Source organism: Talpa occidentalis, unplaced genomic scaffold (genome assembly GCF_014898055.3).
Source record: "Talpa occidentalis isolate TD23 unplaced genomic scaffold, MPIMG_talOcc4v2.1 talOcc4.8, whole genome shotgun sequence".
NCBI lineage: Eukaryota > Metazoa > Chordata > Mammalia > Eulipotyphla > Talpidae > Talpa > Talpa occidentalis.
In genome coordinates this window covers 21,440,534-21,463,425 of record NW_023605194.1, presented here as the reverse complement: position 1 = coordinate 21,463,425, position 22,892 = coordinate 21,440,534, and the positions used below count along the sequence as shown (strand labels likewise).

The following is a 22,892-nucleotide window of genomic DNA, read 5'->3' as shown; positions in this document are numbered from 1 at the left end:
GGCTGCTGGGGTTTGGGCGTCGGGGACGCGCAGGGCGCGCGCAGCCCAGGGGACGCGCTTCCCTAGGGCACGCGCGCCAGAACCCTGACTGAGTGGAAACCGAAGACGCGCGCGAGAGGGCCGCGCAGAGCATGAAGAGACAAGGGGCCTCCTCCGAGCGGAAGCGCGCGCGGATCCCTTCCGGGATGGCTGGTGCGGAAGGTGGCTGGGAGGGGGCGGCCGGCTGGGGTCCCGGCTGGCGGGTCTACTAGCCCGGAGTTCCCGCCGAGGAGTCTGCCCAGCTCCTCCCGGCCCGTTCTGCCATGACTTCTCTAAACTTCTGGAAACCGAGGGCCGGGCGGTCGCTCTGAGCCGGACGCACGGATTCGAATTCCGGCGCCACGGCTGATCCCGCGCGAGCGCGCTGGAGTCGGGCCCTGGGCTCGGGCGCGCGCGTCCGTCGCCGCGGGGAGAGGCAACTGTGGGGCGCCGGGCGCGGAGTAGCCGCCGCGGGCCGGGGCGCCCCCAGCCACGGTCACCCGCAGCGGCGAGCCCGGGCCGCGGGGGGGATGGCGGCGGCAGGCAAGTGCTGGGGAGCTGGGCACACCCCACCCTCGTCGGTCCTGCCGTCCCAGCCAGACGGTCGCAGGCTTTTGGATCTCAGGACCCTTTTATCCTCCTGAAATCCAGAGCCTCGAGAACTTTTGTTTATAGAAGTGAAGTGTGTCGATACTGATCATTAGAAATTGAAACACTTAAAAATATTAACTGGAAAATAACCACAAAAAATCAACTGCCTGTTAACACAAGTAACATTTTAATGGGGATGGGGGAAGAGGGGAGCTCTCCCCCTCGCACCCCCCCCCCAAAAAAAAAGAAAGCAGAAGAATGTCTATGTTTTATATTTTTGCAAGTCTGTAGTGTCTGGCTTAAGGGAATTATACCTGGATTCTCATACCTGCTTCTGTTTTCAATCTGACATGTCAGGTGCCCTTCTGGAAACTCCATTAGTGAGAAATTGAGATGAAAAAAAAAAAAGGCAAATAAAATATTAGTATTTCTGTGAAAATAATTTTCACATGCACAGGCCTTTAGAGGGTCTTAGAGGCCCTCGGAGCTAACTGGACTACTCCAAGCAAATATCTTCTTTGGTTCCTACAATTTCTTAGGACAGATGCCTTTGTCATGGCCCTTGGAATGCATCCCCATCCTCTCCTGGCAAGTGGTACCTGCTGTGATGTCTAGTTAGACTGATTTAATAACTCATGGCTATCAGGAAACTCCTGGAATTAATGCCGTGCTCTTAGTGAAGAGCAGAGACAGGCCCTTAACTCTCACATTTCGGGACTGGCAGTTTTAAGTAAAAGACAGTTGCAATTTAATGTTAGTAGGTGATAGATTTTCACTTTTCAAATTAAAGATTGCTTTCTTTAAATTATAAAAGTGTTATTGGGTAGAATAAAAAAAAGCGATATAGAAAGGTAAATAGAAAGTAAAGGTAATACCAAATTCTACCTGGTTGTAGCCATTATCATATAACCAACAGTCTTCAGTAATGTTGCATGAAGTACGCAATCAGTATTTTTCATTTTTAAAAACTCTGTTTAACTTACAGAAAAACTCAAAATTTTTCATCACACTTTTTAGCATAAATATTTTTATGAATTTATAATTTTTATGAATCTATAATTATTTAACCTTTTGTAAATAAATCATTGTGTGACTGTTTGTACCATGGTAGACAGTGCTTGCTGTGGGTGATAAAGATTTCTCACATAAAACCCTAATTTAGGAACTTTAGATTAAATAAGAGTGATAAGAAATCTATCTACATCAATAATGGGTGATAGAAAATAGTGTTTTAAAGAGAAGTGTATATGAAGAGTTCAAAAGAGGAAGATACAGTTTCCTAACTTTGGGAGAGAAGAAATATGTAATTGTGTTATGTTGTGAGCTTTGGAAGATTTTAGCATGCAAAGATGGAGCAGGAAGGACTTTGTGGATTAAGGAGATGGCATAAACAAGAGCAGACATGGGAACTGGGGAATCTGGAAGCATATAGAGGAAACAAGTAGGTTTTTTTTTAAATGATAACTAATATCTTTTATACACTTTGGGTACTATCCATGGTACTTAAATTGTCTTGTTTTACCTTTTATCCCTTAGTAGGTGCTAAAATCTGCTCTGTAGAAAACAGGCTAAGTAACTTGTCTAGGATCACACAACTAAGCGATAGGGCCAAGATTTGAAGTTTTTCTTAGCTCTTAAACATGTATTCCTTATAAAGAAACTTAAACCTTTTGTAAGCATTGAGAAACATTTAAAAAATCTGACCTGGAATGTGATGATTAATTTGGCATTCAGTACATATTTTCCTCAGTGTAATTTCTTAAGCACATGTTAGAAGTATTAACTTAATAACGAAGTTATTATTGCTTTTTTATTATTGCTTTTATTGCTTTCATTGGCCCTATGTCCTTACATTTGCCTATTATTGAACATTTGTATTTTGGCAGTAAAATATAAAATATTTATGGTAGATTGGTCTGGATGGATAGTACTGTCATAAAATTGCATTGTTCTCCATGTATTTTAGGAGCAGCAAATGGATTTCTCATGGAAGTGTGTGTTGATTCAGTAGAGTCTGCTGTAAATGCAGAAAGAGGAGGTAAGAGAAATTAGTAAACAACAGTTGGCAACCCTTATAAGACTCCCAGGGTCCTGTGAATTGACCTTGGGAGCCCATGTAATCACTAAGGATCTTATTATTCCTTTTGAAGGCAACTGGCCAACTAGAAAACATACTGGAAAATGATCATCTTCTAGTCTTATTCACCCCAAGAGGTCACATTTTGAGTCAATTGGCCATAGTGATATTTCTTTATCAACCTAATTTTTTTATTGAGTTTATCAAAGAGTTAAAAATATTTTTCAGGCTATTGATTTAAAGCTGAGTTTAGGAATGTGTTGCCATTTCATCATTAGGGCTTTTATCATTGTCTTTTTTAATGCATACAAGAACTGGGGTACAGGCTAGAGGTGCAGGGGTGAGAGCATTCGCCAGAGACAGTAGGGAGCAGAACAGGCCGACTGACTGAAATACACTGCTGAGGGGAGCAGCAGGTGAGACAGGAGAGTTCTGCTTTGCCATTTGGGTCACATCCCTGGCTGAGGATCAAACTCATGCTGCAGTAGCCGCGGATTGCTTCATAGTGCTGACACTTAACATCTTGCGCCACCAGGGAGGCCCCTGTCTTTTTTTTTTTTTTGAGCATTTATTTATTCAATTTTTAAAGATTTATTTATTTATTTATTTATTTATTTATGCAAGCACTGGGTACAGTCAGAAGCGCGGGAGGGTGAGAGAATTCACCAGAGCCAGAGCGTGGAGCAGAGCAGGCAGAAGGACCGAAGTACACTGCTGAGGGGAGCAGTGGGCAGCAGGAGAGGTCTGCGCGCCATGTGGGACCCTCCTCTGGTGGCCGGGGAGCAGCCGGGGATCGAACTGGCGCTGCAGAGGCTGCGAGCAGCTTCGCAACCCAGCGCTCAACCGCTGCGCCATCGGGGAGGCCCTTGAGCATTTATTTTTACGTCAAGGTTTCTTTTATGCTCTAAATTGGCTTTAACAGGAAACATAGATATTCCCGTCATCTCAGAATCAGAAATTTTAAAAAATGTCCAAATTTCAAACATACACAAAAATAGAATAATAAAATAAGTTCCCACATGCCCGTCACTGAGCTTCAATCATTTAAGTACATGGCCAATTATCAGGGCTAGCAACTTATTTTGAAAAGAGTAATAGTTTTTGTTTTTTTTTCCTGCTTTACTGCTCATGTTTGGTCTTTGTAGGATACATATATATATGTATATATGTATATTTTTTAAAGATTTATTTATTTCTAGAAGAACCAGGGTACAAGCCAGATGCGCGGGAGGGTGAGAGGATTCACCAGAGACAGAGTGGGGAACAGAACAGGCAAATTGACAAAATACACTGCTGAGGGGAGCAGTGGGCGAGACAGGAGAGATCTGCCGCGCTATGTGGGATTCTCGTCGGCAGGCCGGGATCAAATCCACACTACAGAGGCTATGGACAGCTTCATCCGCCTGTGCCACCAGGGAGGCCCCTAATAGCCCTTTGAAAATATAAAAGCCATTCTTTTTTTTTTTTTAATAGAGGCATGTTTATTTATTTATTTGTTTGTTTGTTTGTTTTGTTTATACATGCACTGGGTACAGTCAGAAGCACGGGAGGGTGAGAGAATTCACCAGAGCCAGAGCAGGGAGCAGAGCAGGCAGAAGGACCAAAGTACACTGCTGAGGGGAGCAGCGGGCGGCAGGAGAGGTCTGCGCACCATGTGGGACCCTCCTCTGGTGGCCGGGGAGCAGCCGGGGATCGAACCGGCGCCGCAGAGGCCGCGGGCAGCTTCGCAACCCAGCGCTCAACCGCTGCGCCACCAGGAGGCCCTAAAAGCCATTCTTAATTTGGCAATAAAAAAAGAATGAAGTACTGATACATGCTACAACATGGATGTATTTTGAAACATTCTAAGTGGAAAACCGTGACATAATACCACGTATTGTATAATTCCATTTATATATGACATATTCAGAAGAGGCAAATTTATGGAGATAGAAAATAGAATAGTGGTTAGGACTGAGGGATATAGGGACAAGCAAGGATGGCTGCTAAAGGGCATGAGGTTTCTTTTTTGGGTAATGAAATGTTCACAAGTTGATTGTGGTGATAGTTACAAAACTATGAATATACTAAAACCACTGATTTGTACACTTTAAATGGGTTAACTATATGGCATATAAATTATATGTCAACAAAGACATCTTTAAAACACAAAAACATTTAGGACTTGCAGGGCATAACAAAAACAAGCTATAGGTCTATGGCCTGTAGGACACAGTTTGCTGTCCTCTGATCTCTATTTGTCTTCCCACTCGCATCCCCAGATTACTTTGAAGTAAATCCCAGACATCGTGTCATTACATTCTCAGATATTTAGTATGTGTCTCTAAAAGAGGACTTTTTTAAAATGTAAATAACCCAGTATCACTAACATCTTAATAATTTCTTAATATCATCAAAAGGGCTGTTTTCAGATTTACCTGATTGGCTCATATAGTTTCATTTTATAGTTCTTTGAATCAAGATACAAACATTTCATTTGTTTGACATGTCTTTTAGATTTGTTTCCCCTTCTTTTTTTTTAATTCTTTTTTTTCCTTGTAGTTAAACTGATTTTCATATTTTAGAACATTCCACATTCTAGATTTTGCTGATTCTGTATGTAGTATCATTTAATACGTTCCTCTAAGCCCTGTATTTCCTGTAAAGTTGTAGTTAACCCAGAGTCCTAATCAGATTTATATTTGAATTTCTACAAGACAACTTTATATATAACATTTTATACTTCCTGTTGTATCCCATCAGAAGGATATAGCATCTTAGTTATTTCTGTTTTTGTGATATTAAAACTGATCAGTAGCTTCAGATATTATCCTAATCCATCCCTTATAAGGTTTCTGTCTGCTTTTCACCTAATAATTTTAGCAATGAATATTTTGGTATTTTGGTAGGGGTTGCAAAATGGTACTATGAAGAGTCTAACATTATTGTTCACATATTCGCTAGTATACTTTTTTTTTAAGATTTATTTATATATTTATATAAGCACTGGGTACAGTCAGAAGCACGGGAGGGTGAGAGAATTTACCAGAGCCAGAGAGGAGAGCAGAACAGGCAGACTGATGAAATACACTGCTGAGGGGAGTAGCGGGCGGCAGGAGAGGTCTGCACGCCATGTGGGATCCTCGCCCGGCGGCCGGGGATGGAACTGACGATGCAGAGGCTGCGGGCAGCTTCGCAACCCAGCACTCAACCGCTGCGCCACCAGGGAGGCCCTTGCTAGTATACTTCTGTAAAGAAAAACTTCCCTTTTCAAATATTTGGTTATACTGCAGTTCAGTTTGTACAAGAATAGCAGGGTAAAATATTGCTTTTTTCCTTTACTGATTTTTAAGATAATAAGTTTGTTTTTTATCCTCTGGTGAATTGTTTTATCTTTATAAACCTAGATTTATAAACCTAGTTATTATAGATGCTCAGAATTTCCCATCTTTGACTAAAGTTTGCTGTTTAATAAGAGATTATTTTGGACTAATGAATTTTGAGCAATGCTTTACATTTTAAAAAATTTATTGTGCTGAGAAATGCTTTTTTTTCCCTTTTCTTATCAAAGGTGCTGGTCGGATTGAATTATGTTCTAGCTTATTGGAAGGAGGAACAACACCCAGCATGGGTAAGTATCTAGTTTTCAGATTTCCTTCTAAGAGTTTATAGAGCCTGGAGGCCATTGAAAATCCATTTCATTGAGATCCATTACTGATGTTACTAACATGTTAATGATGCTGTGGGTATTATACCAGTTAGAAATGCTATGGCTATAAATAAACTTACCAATTAAAGATGTGATCAAATAGGTGTTATTTTCTTTGTACATCAAAAAGTTGAGAGTTAGGTAGTTGCTGTTAAGATTGGTTCTGTTGCTCTGCATTAATTTCAAGGATGCTTTTTTGATCTTTGCATTATGACATCCTTGGTAAAAGACCTTTGTCTTTAATTCTCCTGTCCTGGTCATATATTTTATCTCTGCATATGTTAAAAACTGTATACTACATAGTTGTTATTTTGTTTAAGAAGTCAATTATTTTTTTAAGTGACTGAAATAAGAAAACAATCATATAATTACCCAGAGTAATTATATATCTCCTATGTCTCTTCTTAACTTTTTTACATATCTGGACTAATAATAACTATTTTAGTGACTTAGCTGATAATTTTAACATCTCTATCTAGTTCTAGTCTAGTTTCATTTGATTGACTTATTGCCTCATGATGCCTCTTATTTTCAAGTTTCATAATTTTCTGTTGGATGCAGATAATATGAATTTTTCTTTGTTGGGTACCTGATATTTTTGTATTCCGGTAAATATTCTTGGGCAATTAGGTTACTTGAAAGCATTTTGTCCTTTTTTTTTTTTTTTAATAGAGGCATGTTTTTATTTATTTATTTATTTATTTGTTTGTTTGGTTTATACATGCACTGGGTACAGTCAGAAGCACGGGAGGGTGAGAGAATTCACCAGAGCCAGAGCAGGGAGCAGAGCAGGCAGAAGGACCGAAGTACACTGCTGAGGGGAGCAGCGGGCGGCAGGAGAGGTCTGCGCGCCATGTGGGACCCTCCTCCGGTGGAAGGGAGCAGCCGGGGATCGAACCGGCGCCACAGAGGCCGCAGGCAGCTTTGCAACCCAGCGCTCAACCGCTGCGCCACCGGGGAGGCCCAGCATTTTGTCCTTTTTGAGTCTTGCTTTTAAAATTTGTTAGCAAATGGAACAGAGTCAGTCTAGAGCAAATTATTCTCTATTATTAAGGTAAGGCTCTTCTGGGTACTCTAAACAGTGCTCCATGAATCTTGAAAGTTTTCTGTGGAGCTATTGGGAACAGGCATTATTCCTGACATTGTGTGAATGACAGGCACTATTTTTTCTAACTCTTTTCAGTCCTCACATAGTTTCCTTGCATGCGTGCACACACTGATCAGCACACAGCTGAATATTAGAGGGAGGTTCTAGTAGATCGCCAGAGTTTTCTTTTTCACCTCCCTGATATTCTTTCATGTGAGTTCTAGTCATTTATTCTCCCTGGACTCAGCTTTGGCTCCTCAACTTAGAATTCTCTAAGTTTTATCTTGGTTTGGTTCCCTTTCCTTGTGCTGGTGGCCTCTTTATGCTGGTGGTAAAATTCTCCTTGTGCTGGTGGTAAAATTCACAAGGTAGTAATCTGGACCAATCATAGAACTGACCTTTATTTGTTTCCCATCTTTTAGGCATCATTACAGTTTTTTGTTTGATAATCAGTTTTTGAAAAACATCATGTCATATATTTTGTTTGGTTTTTGGTTATTTCAGGTAGGTGAGTACCAGTTCCTGGTACTCTGTCTTGGTAAAAAGCAGCAGTCTCTATAAGAATTTTTTACTTCTAAGATATGTTATTCTGAGGTTGATGATAATATTATTTAGTAAGCTCTTACTAAAGAAGGATAGTCCCTGGCCATTCTAGGAAATCTCTAGAACATATCTTGTTATGTTGAATGCAATCTGTTTTTTGCACCATCATTCATGATGTATTGCTTGTTGTTGGTTATATTGCTATTCCATGCAAAAACTGAGCTTTTAGCAAGAGAAAATAAGTAAATTCATATTGAATATACAGTTAATGGTGCCTGTCACAGATCTCACAGTATTAAAGGTTTTGATATAGCCAAAATTGTTTCATATTTAAGTATATGGGGCTCTTCATAAAATAACAAATAAGTAGAATTTTACTTCTTTTCCATGCCTCTTTCAAAAAAGGCATTACGAAATTTCTCTGTCCATTAATGGGCCATAAATATTAGAACCATCTACCCATTTCTGTAGTAAGTTTTAAATAAAGCTGTAATCAATTTGAAAAGAGAAACCAGGTCTTAGGGAAGATACTAGCAAAACATTGAGCCTGGTAGATATTATACTTTTAGATATTGTGTAACTGGTAAAAAGATTTTTGTTGAGTCAGGTGACAAGTACTTGTAAAATGCAGTAACACCCTTCTGTTTTCAAGATTGTGCAACAAAAATCCTTTTTTAACTTCTATTTATACGCACATTTTTCTTCTCATTTGTCCCTCTCTTTAAGTCCATTTTTCTCTGGTTTCTTCAGGTATCTCTTGCTTTTCTTGTAGAAGCAATACATAAGGGCAGATGTGAAAAACCAATAATAGCTTGTAGCTCACATTTGAATTTTAATTAGTCAATTATCTGTTCTTATAGGTGTCCTTCAAGTGGTGAAGCAGTGTGTCCAAATCCCAGTTTTTGTGATGATTCGGCCACGTGGAGGTGATTTTTTATATTCAGATCGTGAAGTTGAGGTGATGAAGGCTGACATTCACCTTGCCAAGCTTTATGGTGCTGATGGCTTGGTATTTGGGGCATTGACTGAAGATGGACACATTGACAAAGAATTGTGCATGTCCCTTGTGGGTAAGAATTTGTGTCTGAAGCCATAGTGATTGCACTCATACTCCTGGTACAGAAAAATATAATCACAATACTGATTGTTCAGTCATACCTATTGGCACTTGTACTAACGTAACTATTTTAAACAGTAGTTATTTAGATGTTTCGGACAGAGGATATGTGTAACATGCCCTCCTTACTTCTCAGTTTGCTGTAGATCATGCCCTGCTACTGTTCCTATTGAATTTCGTGAAGTTTGCTTTGATTCCTTTAATCACTACAACAAAAACTTTAAAAGCTATTACAGTAGGGCCTCCCCTGGTGGTGCAGCAGTTGAGTGCTGGGCTGTGAGGCTTCCTGCAGCCTCTGCAGCGCCAGTTTGGTTCGTTCCTTAGCCACTGGCGATGGTCCCACCAAAAAAAAAAAAAAAAAGCTATTACAGTAGATGAGGACAGGGAGATATGGAGGGGACAGGAGCAAACTACCTATATTACTAGGCCAAGAATTTCTTGAATATTCTCAAAGGTATAAATAATAGATATAATGCTAACCTTGTAGTTGCAGATCATATACTTTTTACTTGGTGCTAAGGAATAGATGACCTTTTTAAAAAAGAAAATTCAGAGATTAGTGGAAACATAGGACTTTGAATATGTAAGGCTGTCATTATTATTTTAGTTCACTGTCCGTACTTCTTAGGAGAAGAAACTATAAAAAAATCCCCACTTAACATGGAGAACTCTATATGTAATAGTAGGCAATGATTTCTTCATTTATGTTATTATGTAATTTTCTTTTTATAGCTATTTGCCGTCCCCTTCCAGTCACTTTCCACCGAGGTGAGTCATTTCCATTTTAGAAGTTCTACTGAATGGTGTCAGTTTTCTAATTTTACAAAATGCAGCACTCTTTTTATGGAACATGATTCTGTAATGTTATCGTGTTACTAATTGGTTTCTTTATACAGATCTTGGACTAACAGTTGTAAATTTAGAGATGTACAATTTCTAGAAAATTTGAAGCTCAGTTATGAAAAGTTGTTAAAAGCAGAAGGTGATTGATGGTGGGATATAATAGAGAGCGGGACAAAGAATTGCCTTCAAATACATGTACTTGTCACAGCATTCTAAGCAGGAATCCTGAAATTTATTTTTACTAGGTTGCCTTAGGAGCTATGTAGTCCCCCTAAGAATTAATCACCGAGGTCAGTGAAATGGAATACACTACCTTATAAGCCATACAAGACGATTCCCGGAGCTAAAAGTGAGATCAGCTTTCCCAGATGAATTTCAGGCTCATAGGTCAAGAGATACAAAATGTTTATCTGAAGATTAGATACTTGAGGAAGGGGGAGAGAAGAATGTGCTGGATGGTCAATGAATCAGTGTTCACCATAGAGTACAAAATTACTTTCATTATTGATAGCTTGACTATATCAGAATGATTTCTAAAAGGTATCTGATAATTTCATATAAAGATGCTTCCTATTTATAATTCAGGTAATTATAATTCCATACATTTTTGCTAAGCATTGGAAAATGGAGAAACAACTATAAATTTTGCCTTCAGGGGGCACTGTTGTTGCATATGAGAAGAAAGAGGTCTTCAATCAATTTTTTTTTATTTTATATGCTTGAAAAATTATTAAATGTTTTTCCGCCCTTTTGAGTAAGCATTCAAAGATTAAGATAATAGTATATACCAGCATTTGTATCCACTTATAGATATTAGAGATAAAGTACTTATTACCCTTGTTTTATGTTTAATAAAGAATTCCAATGAATTTTTAAATGAAGCTATCTTGGATGTTAAAACCTTTTGGATGTTCTGTATACAAATAAAAAAGGTATCCCATTTGATTTTTCTAATTTGGGAACCCTCGCACTTCTTAAATGAGTAGTCTTGTCTAATTGGAATGTTTCCTATAATAGCCATTATTATTGTAGGTTATTTTTAGTAAGATTTTGCCATTTTTATAGCTATCTACAGCATACAAGATCACAGTTTTTAGATATAAAATAAGCAGATTGGAATTGTAGCATCCTGTTTCTTTAACTAACCCTTTGGGTCTCTTGGAACCAAACTAATTCCTAAAAGGGATGTGCTCCTAATTTGGGACTATGTGATTTTTTTTTGCAGTGCACCTTACTGCATGGAAATTTTCTTCAGGCTGGTGGGTGATCTAGTGTCAAACTAAAGAGTTGAACCCAGTCTGACTACCAATAATTGAAAATCCAGTTAGATCAGATGCTTGCCATAGAAAGAGTAGCTCTCACAACCAAGAGGAACTTACCCATCCACAGCCTTCAGTAAGACAGAGAACTTAAAGGGCTCATGGGTATCACGCCTGTGTTTCTCATGATCCCTGAAAATGTCAGAAGTCTCTGTTGGTCTTGTAACTGCCACCAGATCTGTTTATTTAAAAAAAAAAAAAATTCCATCTGAGTAAATTTCAGAGATCTTACTGACTTTAGTCAACAAATCATAAATTGGGCAGCATCCAATCTTGCAGACGGAAAAGCGATCCAAGCAACAGTACCAAATGAAAAGATTTTATAGGCAACGGGGGTAGCGGGAGCTGGGAGGGGAGGTGAGATAAGCAAAGAAGGAATTGCTTCATGTAAGATTACCTTCCTTTGGGGTATGACAGGGATCTGTCAAGCAGATTACCTCACTAGTGTTGACCAGGAAATTCCGGTTTGACTGATAACATTACATTCCTTGAGGAGGCTGAAATTTCAATAAAGTTAGGTATTAAGTCTTGGTATAATATGTAGGCTTAACACAAGTGACATCATTTTAGGCCTGTTTTCTCTCTCTTTTTTAACACTGCGTGTAAGCAAACACATTTATTCAAATGTGTGTATCTAAAATGATCATGCGAACCACAAGTGGTATGCAGACTCTAGGGTTCTGGTAAACTGGCTCTTGGTGAAAAAAGAACACTGATATTTGTAGTATCTGTTGATTTGTAGATTAGCCATCATGTTTGCAAAATTCCTAAGTTATTTAATAAGTGGCTTTTGCAAGCCAGGGTAAGCTCACTACTGTTTGTGTACTACATTTTGGAAAGTACCATATAGAGGATATGGGTTCAAAATGCAAATCACTTTTATTTATTTCAGCCTTTGACATGGTTCATGATCCAATGGCAGCTTTGGAGACTCTCTTAACCTTGGGATTTGAACGAGTATTGACTAGTGGGTGTGACAGTTCGGCACTGGAAGGGCTACCCCTAATAAAGCGACTCATAGATGAGGTACACACACTTTCGTTCCTTTCTTCCCAATACTCTTCTGTGATTACTTCTGATAGTCTGCTTTTCAGCTGGGGAATAAAATGAAATTTTACTGACTTTGTGGTTACTCTATAAGATGAAGCAAGCAGGTAGAAATATATTTATATTTCTTAATAATAATGAATTTTTTAGTAACAAAGGTTAGTAAGATCACGTTACAAATATTGCATAAGGTTCTGTTCTAACTTGAAACCATAGTAAATTTTACATTTTCTTTGACATCAGCACTGCATAGTTGTGAGTTACATCTTTTCAGTCAGCTTATGTATATTTGAGTAATCTCATTGAAAATTTGAAATAACTGTCATTTGAAGGGAAATCCTAAGAATTAAAATTATGTCCTTTGATCTCTCCCCATGTAGCAAGACAAAGAGGAAAGAAAGAATATGTTTCCTGTGTAATGTGTTAGCATCATTTGCAGAGCTATTGAAGATGGCTTTGTAATTGTGCTATGACAATGTTTTTCTGATTCCAGTTCAAAGTTATTTAAAGTTAATGAGTACAGACTTTGAAATAAGAGTTCTGGATTTGAGATTCAGGTTTGACACTTATTTTCTGTGTAATGTTGTTGAATAGATCACTAACCTTTAATCCTATGTACCCTCATGTGTGAAATTGAGATTTGCTTAATACTTCTTTTATAGGCTGATTCTGAGGATGATAGACAGAAGATATGTAAGAGCCTTAGCATACTAGTTAGCATATGAAAGATCTTAATACATGTTAGCTTCTATGATTATTGTTACTGCTATTATTAATAACAGTATTTAGTGTTCCTATGTAGACATCTGCTTCTGTTTACTTTTCTATAGCCATGAAATAATTTTCAGAAGTTTTGCCTAAGCATCTGATATGACTTCTCTAGTGTGGAACTTACCAATTTAACACATATTTATAAAATATATATATTAGGTGAAGGGCATTTTTGCTATGGGGTGATCAAGGGGTGTGTGTGTGTGTAGTTACTACCTTTACAATTTAGTGCATAATAGATGCTTTTATCTTTGTAATTTAATTAATTGATTAATTAATTTACAACAAGTATAAAACAGCAGGCAACTTTAGTAGAATGCTTTAAAAAGGGGGGACAGGGATTGTGGGAGCACGTTGGAAGGGTATTAACACCCATGTTTGAGAGGTAGGGTTTAGAAATAGTAAGCTTCCCAAAAAAAAGACATCCATACTGCAATATCTTACTTATTTAAAGGGCACTGAGTAGTTACCCGTGCAAAAGGGTGGGAGATGGGGAGGAGAATACTTCATGCAAAAGAAATACTCAAAAACCTGGAAACAAAAGCAAGAATAACTTATTAAGATATTGAAGAACTTATTAAGATATTGATTTGAATATTGAATTTGTGGAGGACAATGTTGTCCAAAGCCTTGAAAACTAAGAGTTTGTATTTTATTCTTGTCATGCAGGGGAAACATGAAGTGTTTTTAAATAAGAGTTGATAAATCAGGTTTCCTTCTTTAAATTGTTACTATTGAGTAAAGATGTAAGGTAGATAGAATTGCCATAATCATATATTACATTTCATAATATCTATTGCTTAGTAGGTCAGAGATGGAGTTCAGACCTTGGCGCTAAGAAGGCTTCCTCACCTCCACCTTGGGTAGTGCCTGATGCAAGCAGTTGGAATTTGGCCTTAGTGCCTGCCCCCAAGAACACCTGGGGTTACAAATCTCAGCTGCCCTAGGCTGGTCCAACAATTAGTTGTCAGGAAGAGCTAGGTTAAATATTCTCATACACTAACTTATTTTTTTAAAATAAAAATTGCATATATTTAAGGTGTACATGATGTTTTGATATATATGCACAATGAAATGTTTATAGTCATAAACATTTGCATTTCCTCATATAGTTATTCATGTTTGTGTGTATGCATGTGGTGAGAGCACCTGAAATCTACTCTTTCAGCAAATTTTCAGGATTTACTACAATATAGTCATCATGCTGTACTTTAGATTGCTAGGCTTATCCTATATAATGGCAACTTTGTAATCTCTGACTAATAGCTCCTACTTCCCTCACTTCCCTGCCTTTGGCAACTACTATTCTACTCTCTGCTTCTGTGTTTTTGACTTTTTAAATAACATACAAATGAGATCATTCTCGTTGACTTCTTAAATCAGTTACCTAGCTGTGTAATATACTAATTAAAGCATAGGCTTTGGTATTAGTGTTATAGGGCAACCCCTTTTCCCCCTAACATTAGAAACGAGGTTTTGTGTTCCTAGCTTTGTCACTAACAGAGACATTCAGCAAATTACCCAACCAACCTAAACTTCAGTTCCCTCATCTACAAAGTTAGCATAATAATAGCACCTACCTCCTAAAATAGTTGTGGATTACTTTAGGAAATAGCACAAAGTCTGACATTTGGTGTTTTATATTGTTAAATCCCTCTTGATAGCTTTAGTTCAGCATATAGTTCTAAATAATATATTAATATGGAAGGCTCACTAAAAAGTGATGAAATTCATCTTTATAGGAGTATCATTTGTTCATGTTTTGGAAAGCTTTCACTTGGAAGAAAAGTTTAAATGTGACTTTTTCCCCCCTCCTGAAATCATTTCAGTTTTCTGGAATGATAGTTACTTGGAGCTCATTAAAATATCTCTAATATGTCTTTAAAGTAAGGAGGAAGGTTGTTTCTCTCTGTATTCATGACCATCTCTGTTATTACCTACCCTTTTTACCTGCCATTACTGCCATTAATTTTGAGACTTTCTGCTTCTCTTCTCTTCTTTGCACTTGTTATTTCTGGTGTTAGCCAGTTTTTACTTTATTCCCTTTGGTTTCTGTTTTTATCTATCTTTCTTCTTTACCCCTCTGCTCCTTTTCTCATGTTGGACACAGTAACTCTTTACTTCAACTTCCTATGTCTTCCTCTTCACACTAATCCAGCTTTTCACTCTTCTCACTTGTCTTAACAGGGCATGACATAGAATTAAGTATTTTTTTCAATTATATTTATTGAATACATTAGTTGAGCCTTTTCTTTCATTATGTCAAGAAACTAAGCTATGTGTGATTCTTGACTGAATTTTTTTCTGTTGTTCAGTTACCCTCGATAAGAGAAAGATTGCCCAACCCTGAGTACATAAATAGGCTGAACAGTTGAGGCAAATGACTTCAATTATAAAGGGTGGCAGGGTTGGCTGGTCCAGTGTTAAAACCTCATCTCAGGGAATCCACATGTGAAAAATTTAATTTTAGATTACTTTATTCTGAAAATTAGTGAGCCTAACATGATATCTAGTTTTTATTCTGCTATGTTACCTACCTGCCACTAGTACAGCAATTTGTATACATTTGTGTAATGAGGTGATTTTCTTTTCGCTTTCAGTAATACTGAGCATAACATCAAAATTTACTTAGAGATGGAATATGAAATGAAAGTGAAATGAAAATGTGAATAAAAGGATATTCTGCTTCCCATAATTATTAGAAATTTAATCAATTTATATACTTAAAACCTAGTTAAATAGGGCCTCCCCGGTGGCGCAGCGGTTGAGCGCTGGGTTGCGAAGCTGCCCGCGGCCTCTACGGTGCAGGTTTGATCCCCGACTGCTCCCCGGCCACCGGAGGAGGGTCCCACATGGCGCGCAGACCTCTCCTGCCGCCCGCTGCTCCCCTCAGCAGTGTACTTCGGTCTTTCTGCCTGCTCTGCTTCCTGCTCTGGCTCTGGTGAATTCTCTCACCTTCCCGCGCTTCTGACCATACCCAGTGCTTGCATAAATAATAAATAAATAAATAAATCTTTTAAAAAATAATTAAAAAAAAAACCTAGTTAAATATAACTGTGATTGTGTTTAGTTGGTATAATTCTTAGGGAATTTAGTTGATGCTGCTGGATTTGAGTAGTTTTTTTCCTAGTTATTTACAATTATATTTTGCTCTTCCTTTTCTACTGAATCTTAAAAATTCAGTTACTTCTATTCCATTAGTTACCAGGAACTCAGAATTAATGGTATTAATTTAAAGGGTGGTGTGATTATTTATAAAGTATTTTCATTTTATTTATACTTTATTCTTTGTATTAATAAGTCATTAAAGCAATAAAATAAAATAATCTTTCTGGATTGAGAGATTTACTATGCTAAACATCTAATTTACCTAAGATCCCCCCAAAAATAGAAGATCTGTTAAAAATTAAATAGTAGTAGTAATTTTAAAAATATACTTATGTTTCTGTTCTCACCTATTTAAGAGAAAGCTATTAAAATTTACTTGTTTATTTTTTTCTTTTTTCAGGCAAAAGGCAGAATTGTGGTCATGCCAGGTATTTATTTATTTACCCATTCACCAGTTTGACACTGAACTGTAATGGAGAAAAAGCAAAGAAGGCAGAACAATGTGGGAGAAAATACTAATATGTAGGGTTCGGAGAGAATACATAATTTGATTAAAATGTTTAAGATTGGAAGTTCCATGCTGCAATTTAAAACTTTAGATAAGGAGAACATTCTAGCAGAAGCTGGAGCAAAGAGAAGCATATAAGGATGTAGATTGGGATGGATATTTCTTGTGTTTGCTCTCCCATAATTTTGGGACTATGGATGGTATCTATGGTGAGGTGTATTAGGGTTGATGCAGCAACACTGTGTTAGGGTCGGATGTCCTAATTGTTAACAAGATGTAAGCATATGTTTAGGTGATATCACTGGATAAAGATGTAATACTCTCTCAGTTCCTGAAACTCTCTGATCACCAAATTCTTCCTGTAGCCAGAACAATTTCATCATATACTCCTGATGATAACCATAAGGTCAATTAAGTTCATAGCGACTTATTAGAAATAAATAACTTTTAAAGATTTAAGTGAGGTGAGCTAGAATCAAATTGAGACAAATATAATCTTAATTTTTCTTATTACTAAGTTTCTCAGAGATATAAAAAAGTAGAAAATAGCATAATGAATACTCATATACTCATTCCATAGATTTATGATTTTACCATGTGTCTCATCTTTTTTTATCCTGGGGTATTTTAAAGTTAAAAATATTATGGCATTTTTTTCTTTATTCATCTCTTAAAAAATAAGGACATTTTGCTATAACCATAATACCATTATCATACCTATTAAAATACACACCAATGCCCGTTAATACCATTTAATACTCAGTCAATGCTCTACTTTCTCTAGTTGGTCCAAGAACATTTTTTTTTAAATAACTGATATGTTCAAACCAAGGTCTGATCAAGGAACACACTGCAGTTGGTTGTTATCTTTCTTAATATCTTCTAATATATGTTTTCTGTTTTTCTTGTGTTTTATAAAAATGACATTTAAAAAGTTTGAGCCACTTACCCTGAAAAATATCCTGCTTTCTGGATTATCAAATTGTTTCCTTTTGATGTTGTTTAGCTTGTCCTCCTAGCCTCTGTATTTCCTATAAGCTGCTAGTTACATCATAAGGTTTTATTAGAGTGTGGTTAAATATTTTTGGTAAGAATACTTCATGGGTGATATATATACTTCATTATATCACATTGGAAGGCTTATAAAGTGTGGTTTTCTTACCTAAACTGACCAGGGTCAAAATGGTGATAGCCAGATAAAGGCCAACTTTTTTTTTTTTTAAAGATTTATTTTTATTTATTTATACAAGCACTGGGTATAGTCAGAAGTGCGGGACGGTGAGAGAATTCACCAGAGCGGGGAGCAGAGCAGGCAGAAGGACCGAAGCACACTGCTGAGGGGAGCAGCAGGCGGCGGGAGAGGTCTGCGCGCCATGGTGGGACCCTTCTCCGGTGGCCGGGGAGCAGCTGGGGATCGAACCGGCGCTGCAGAGGCTGCGGGCAGCTTCACAACCCTGCGTTCAACTGCTGCGCCACTGGGGAGGCCCTAAAGGCCAACTTTTAAAAAGCGAACAGATATAGATACAGTTACGGAAATTTAGAAAAACCTTGATCTGTGGCAAATACCAGGAACAGGAACAGATAGAAAGCAACTATTATCTATCAAATTGTGATCACATGTAGATTAATCAAAGAATGTTAAAGATACTTAAGTGAATCTAATGCATTTCCATTTAACACTAAATGTATTTAATCTTGAGAACTAATACCCAGACTTAGATAATTATAAAGATTAGCTTTGCTTAATATATAACTATTAAGTTGTCCGCTATGTGTTAAGGCATTACTTGGGATACAGAGTTATACAAGAAACTACTTCCTCAAGAGACTCACAGTCTTAAAGAGAAGATGGTGTATATAAAAATATTTGTGATAAGTTAACAAACCTTACCACACAAATGCTAATTATATGCCTGGTTCTGTGGTAGACATGAAAACACAGAGATGAATATGAAATAGGCCTTCTACTTGAGTAGCTCACAGAAGAGATCTGTAAACAAATTATTACAATTTCATGTAAATAAGTGTTAGCAAATAAAATTTCCTAGACAAGTCAGCTTGAATGCTTAATGAGTATTTATAATTAGGAAATAATAGTTTCCTTCTATTTATAATTTGCTTTCTATTTATAATTAGGAAATAGTAGTTTCCTTCTAGGGATTTTTATAATAATTCTTAAAACATATTTAAGCTCCAATTTCCTCATTTCTAAAAGAAGGAGTGAATTAGCTCTCTCCGGTACCAATTGCCAAGATGTGTTAATCTGTGTTTGGAAAATGTATTACCTATATCCTAAAGTTGCTGCTAACTGAGCAATATGTATTTTAATGACCAGATATTTTGTTATTTATTGAAAGGAAATAATACATTGGTCTTTTAATCTTCACAACAAGCTTATGAGGTAGGCAACGTTATCTCTCTTTTACTGTTGAAAAATTGAGACTCAGTGGTATTGAGTAATTGAGCTGATATCACATATCTGTGAAGACCTACAGTATTCACTGACTGTGAACCCAGGATTCCAATCTAAATCTGACTTCTGTGTCTATATTCTTTCTACTTCTTAGGGCTCAGTGATGTTATTGTACCACTAAGAAAAAAAAAAACAAGTTAATGAGTCTGAAAGAGTATGTACAGCCAAGTTACTTCAACAACTTGAATAGCTTGAGATACAAAGTACATGTTTTATCAGTCATTAAAAATTTTTTATTGCATGCATCCTATATATTAGGAGAAAAGGATATAAAGGTGAATAAACTAATTTTATATTTATAATCTAGTATTTGTTTAGAACGGCTCTTTATATACAAATATGTAAAAGACTATTATTCATCAAAACAAATGAGTTCTAAAATGCTTGATTGTACAATTTTAATAAAGTAAAATGGAACTCTGTGAAATGAAATGAAAAATTGATATGATTAAGCTACACAAACCCTTTCATTATCCCCATTTCCAATGATGTCAGTGTGCTCTTTAAGTCTGGGACAGAGGGAGAATTTAGAGTTTCTTTCAGACACATCTCTGAGGTTGTACTTTTATAGCTACATCCTCAAATCTCTCCTTACCTTACGTTTTAATTTGATTTTGTTTTAATTGAGGGGATGCCCTCAATGATTTTCCTTGCTCTAGAGAAGCCTTTTTAGTTTTATAGTCAGTAATGTATAGCATTGTTATATAAACCAATGGACATAAAAGATTCTTTCATATAGGTTCTGTGACCTTATCCATAGTTCTCCAGAGCAGAGTCTAGTTTTATCATTCTTATTAAATTTCATTCTAGCTTAGTATGGAGAGAGTAATTCTCAAATCATTGAGAAATTTCAGCACGGGGAATCCAGGCCTAACAGTCATTATTATTCTTTAAATGTTATGCAAAATTCTGTTGTCGTTAATATTATTACTTACTTTTTCCAATAGGCGGAGGCATAACAGACAGAAATCTACAAAGGATCCTTGAGGGTTCAGGTGCTACAGAATTCCACTGTTCTGCTCGATCTGCTAGAGATTCGGGAATGAAGTTTCGGTAAAAAAAATAGTCTTTAACTCATACAAAAGGGATGTGATTAATTTTTAATTCTTGAAATAGGAAAACTTTAGTTTATGGCCTGATAAATGAATGGAGTGTTGTGATTAATATGTAAGTGTGGCTGTCATTTTTGCAGTTTTTAAGCTGCAAAATGGTTTTCACCCTACCTTTTATATAAACAGGCTCTTCTGAACTTAGATAAACTTTTGTATCCTTAAGTCATTGCTGCACTTCAACTGGTTACTAATAAGCTGTAATTTAGCAGCTAATCTTCAAATAAGTCAGATATGTATGTGTGCCCATTCACCTGTGCTCTCCTTTTGCAAAGTTAATATCTATAGTGTAAGAATGGAAGAGAATAATGGCCATTTTTATCTCTCCTACCTTTAATACTTAGTCTTCCCTCACTTTTGCTCTCTATTTTCAGCTATTTTGAAATTATAGCACCATTAGAGAACTGCCATTTTTATGTGTTTTTCCTTTGTACTTAACAAAGATATCTGTAAACTTAGTAGTAGTTGATTATTTCTAAGTTTGGAAAAATGAGATATAAAATAAGCAAGATCCTTAGAACTTAGATTTCTAGATATAAAACTACTGTAAAATGCTGTCTGGTAGATTTAGCTATTAGGTGTTTCAACTAATTAATTAATAAAAATTATAAAATATAGTAGTCTAGGAATCTTGACCTACCTGCCCTGTTCTTGGGTCATGAAATAGCCTATAAATGAAGTACCACTATAAGGACACATTTAACAACTTATAAAATTATTCCTTTATTTTTATTGCAGAAATTCCTCTGTTGCCATGGGAGCCTCCCTTGCTACCTCAGAATATTCTCTAAAAGTAACAGATGTAACCCAAGTAAGGACTTTGAATGCTATTGCAAAGAATATTCTGGTTTAGCCACACTTCTCTGAGAGAATGGATGTCGCAGGATAAAGGTAAAGGAGTGGTCTTCACTTCTCTGTGACACAGCTTTTACCTTCTTTTCTGGCCAGGACAGTCACAGTGTTTGTTTTGAGTCTCACATGGCCTTGGAGAATGTTTCTAAGAAGAAAAGGAACTTGAAACAGATCTACAATCACTTGCTTTGCTTAATCTTGCTAGCCATCTCCATCATCATGGGTAAATCTGGTCTATGCTTCCTCCACAGACAGAGATTTAGTCTGTTTTCAGTGGAATTAATGATGAACTGAGAAAATTCAACTGTAGGGTATGAATTGAGAGTGTGACTTCAGGGTCAATTTAATAGCAGTTTTTGCTTTTTCCTTTGTAAAATAAAAATTTCTATTCTGTTATGGTAGAGTCTCTTATTTTACCCTGGAATATAGTCTGGATCCAAATATGAAAGGGAAGATTTTGTTTTGTTTTTTCCTTGCCCTGGAGAAGATGGTAAGGATAGAGTAAAATGGTATGGCATAAAAATTTTCAGACTTACAAACAAGATATAGAAGTTCCCAGACTTATATAGGTAATATTTACGTCTGGTGTTCACCTGATTGCTTCTGATGCTGTCACTAAATGGCTTCACTCATGGCTTCACCATGAGGCTCATCTGACAATTTATTAGGGACCTATAGTAAGAACTGGGGAGATTGGGAAAGTATTCAGAATAGTTATTTCTTCAAATGAAGCCACAAGTAAGGAGAATGGATTCTAGTGATGAAAGATGCTTTTCCAATGAGCAGATCCCAAATGTTGAAGTTCATCACTAGCTTTGTCACTTTCATATTTATAATAGTTTGTACTAACAACATATTGGTAATAGAACTATTATTTCTGTTTTAGGAGAGTGATTGAAGCATAATATAAAGAGCTTTCTCTTGATTAAAAAACAAGTTAATGGGTAGTATGCACAAAATTGGGTACTAATGACTATATATCAAGACCCTTGCCTTTATTTAAAAAAGTCCTTTCCCCCATTTGTAAATCTTAGTTTCTTTCCTTACTGTTCAGGTAAAATTTCAATGTAGAATATTTACTAAGTCATTCATGAAAAATGAGAGGTAGCATATTTAAAAACCAACAGCTACCTAAGAGGTTTCTTTGCTTATATATTCAGACTATTACTAAAGATAATACATATTTCAAAAAATAGTTTTTTTTCTTGGCTTTGGAATATAGCTACAGATATATAAATATCACTCAAACATGCAGATATAATCATATGTAGTATTTTGGCCTCCCCTTTCCCAGTGCTTGGGTTTTACTGTATTGTTATATGGCACAAAGGAAACGTGGACACCAGGCTAACAACAAGCAGGTTTTATGCACCAATGCTGACTCAGCAGGTTCGTATCCCAAGGCTGAGCGCTGTCTGTAGGAAGTCAGGGGCTTCTATACACTTTCAGTTTCTATAAGGTTCCAGGTAGGTTTGCATTGGCAGCTATACATGATCAGGTAGGATGTGGCTACATTGTATAGTTGCACACCAAGGGTGAGTAAAGGGTCAGTAGTCATGGGACCCTGAAGGTCCATTCTGCCTCATGGCGGTATATGGTCTAAGATTCCTATCAGGGACGACTAAGTTGCCTACCAGGAACTGAGCAAAAGGTTGTTATTAAGGTCCCCAGACTGCTTATCCCAGGTCACCATGCTTCAATATGATCTTCTAGAAACCAAAAAAAAATTGACCCTGTTATT

At 36.9% G+C, this 22,892-nt stretch overlaps 1 protein-coding gene across 4 annotated transcripts; it reads left to right on the top strand.

Moving 5' to 3' along the window:
* The first annotated feature begins 37 nt into the window (after positions 1–37).
* CUTC (cutC copper transporter) lies at positions 38–21,547 on the top strand. 4 transcript variants are annotated; one of them, XM_054690147.1, is made up of 10 exons: positions 38–192; positions 2,576–2,647; positions 6,237–6,296; positions 8,865–8,930; positions 9,854–9,889; positions 12,176–12,309; positions 16,610–16,637; positions 20,138–20,243; positions 21,038–21,110; positions 21,248–21,547. In XM_054690147.1, the coding sequence occupies exons 1-10, from the start codon at positions 132–134 to the stop codon at positions 21,443–21,445; spliced, it is 834 nt and encodes a 277-aa protein (XP_054546122.1). In that variant the 5' UTR covers positions 38–131; the 3' UTR covers positions 21,446–21,547. The 4 variants fall into 4 exon arrangements, with proteins under 4 accessions (XP_054546122.1, XP_037352083.1, XP_037352082.1 ...); XM_037496185.2 differs by having other exon boundaries at positions 39–192; positions 8,865–9,074; XM_054690146.1 differs by lacking the exon at positions 38–192 and adding an exon at positions 516–561 and having other exon boundaries at positions 8,865–9,074.
* The last annotated feature ends 1,345 nt before the right edge of the window (positions 21,548–22,892 follow it).

Coding starts and splice junctions, on each gene's coding strand:
- CUTC (XM_037496185.2), top strand. CDS start 132: ATGAAGAGACAAGGGGCCTCCTCCGAGCGGAAGCGCGCGCGGATCCCT. Junction 193..2,575: donor GATCCCTTCCGGGATGGCTG/GTGCGGAAGGTG, acceptor CATGTATTTTAG/GAGCAGCAAATGGATTTCTC. Junction 2,648..6,236: donor TGTAAATGCAGAAAGAGGAG/GTAAGAGAAATT, acceptor TTCTTATCAAAG/GTGCTGGTCGGATTGAATTA.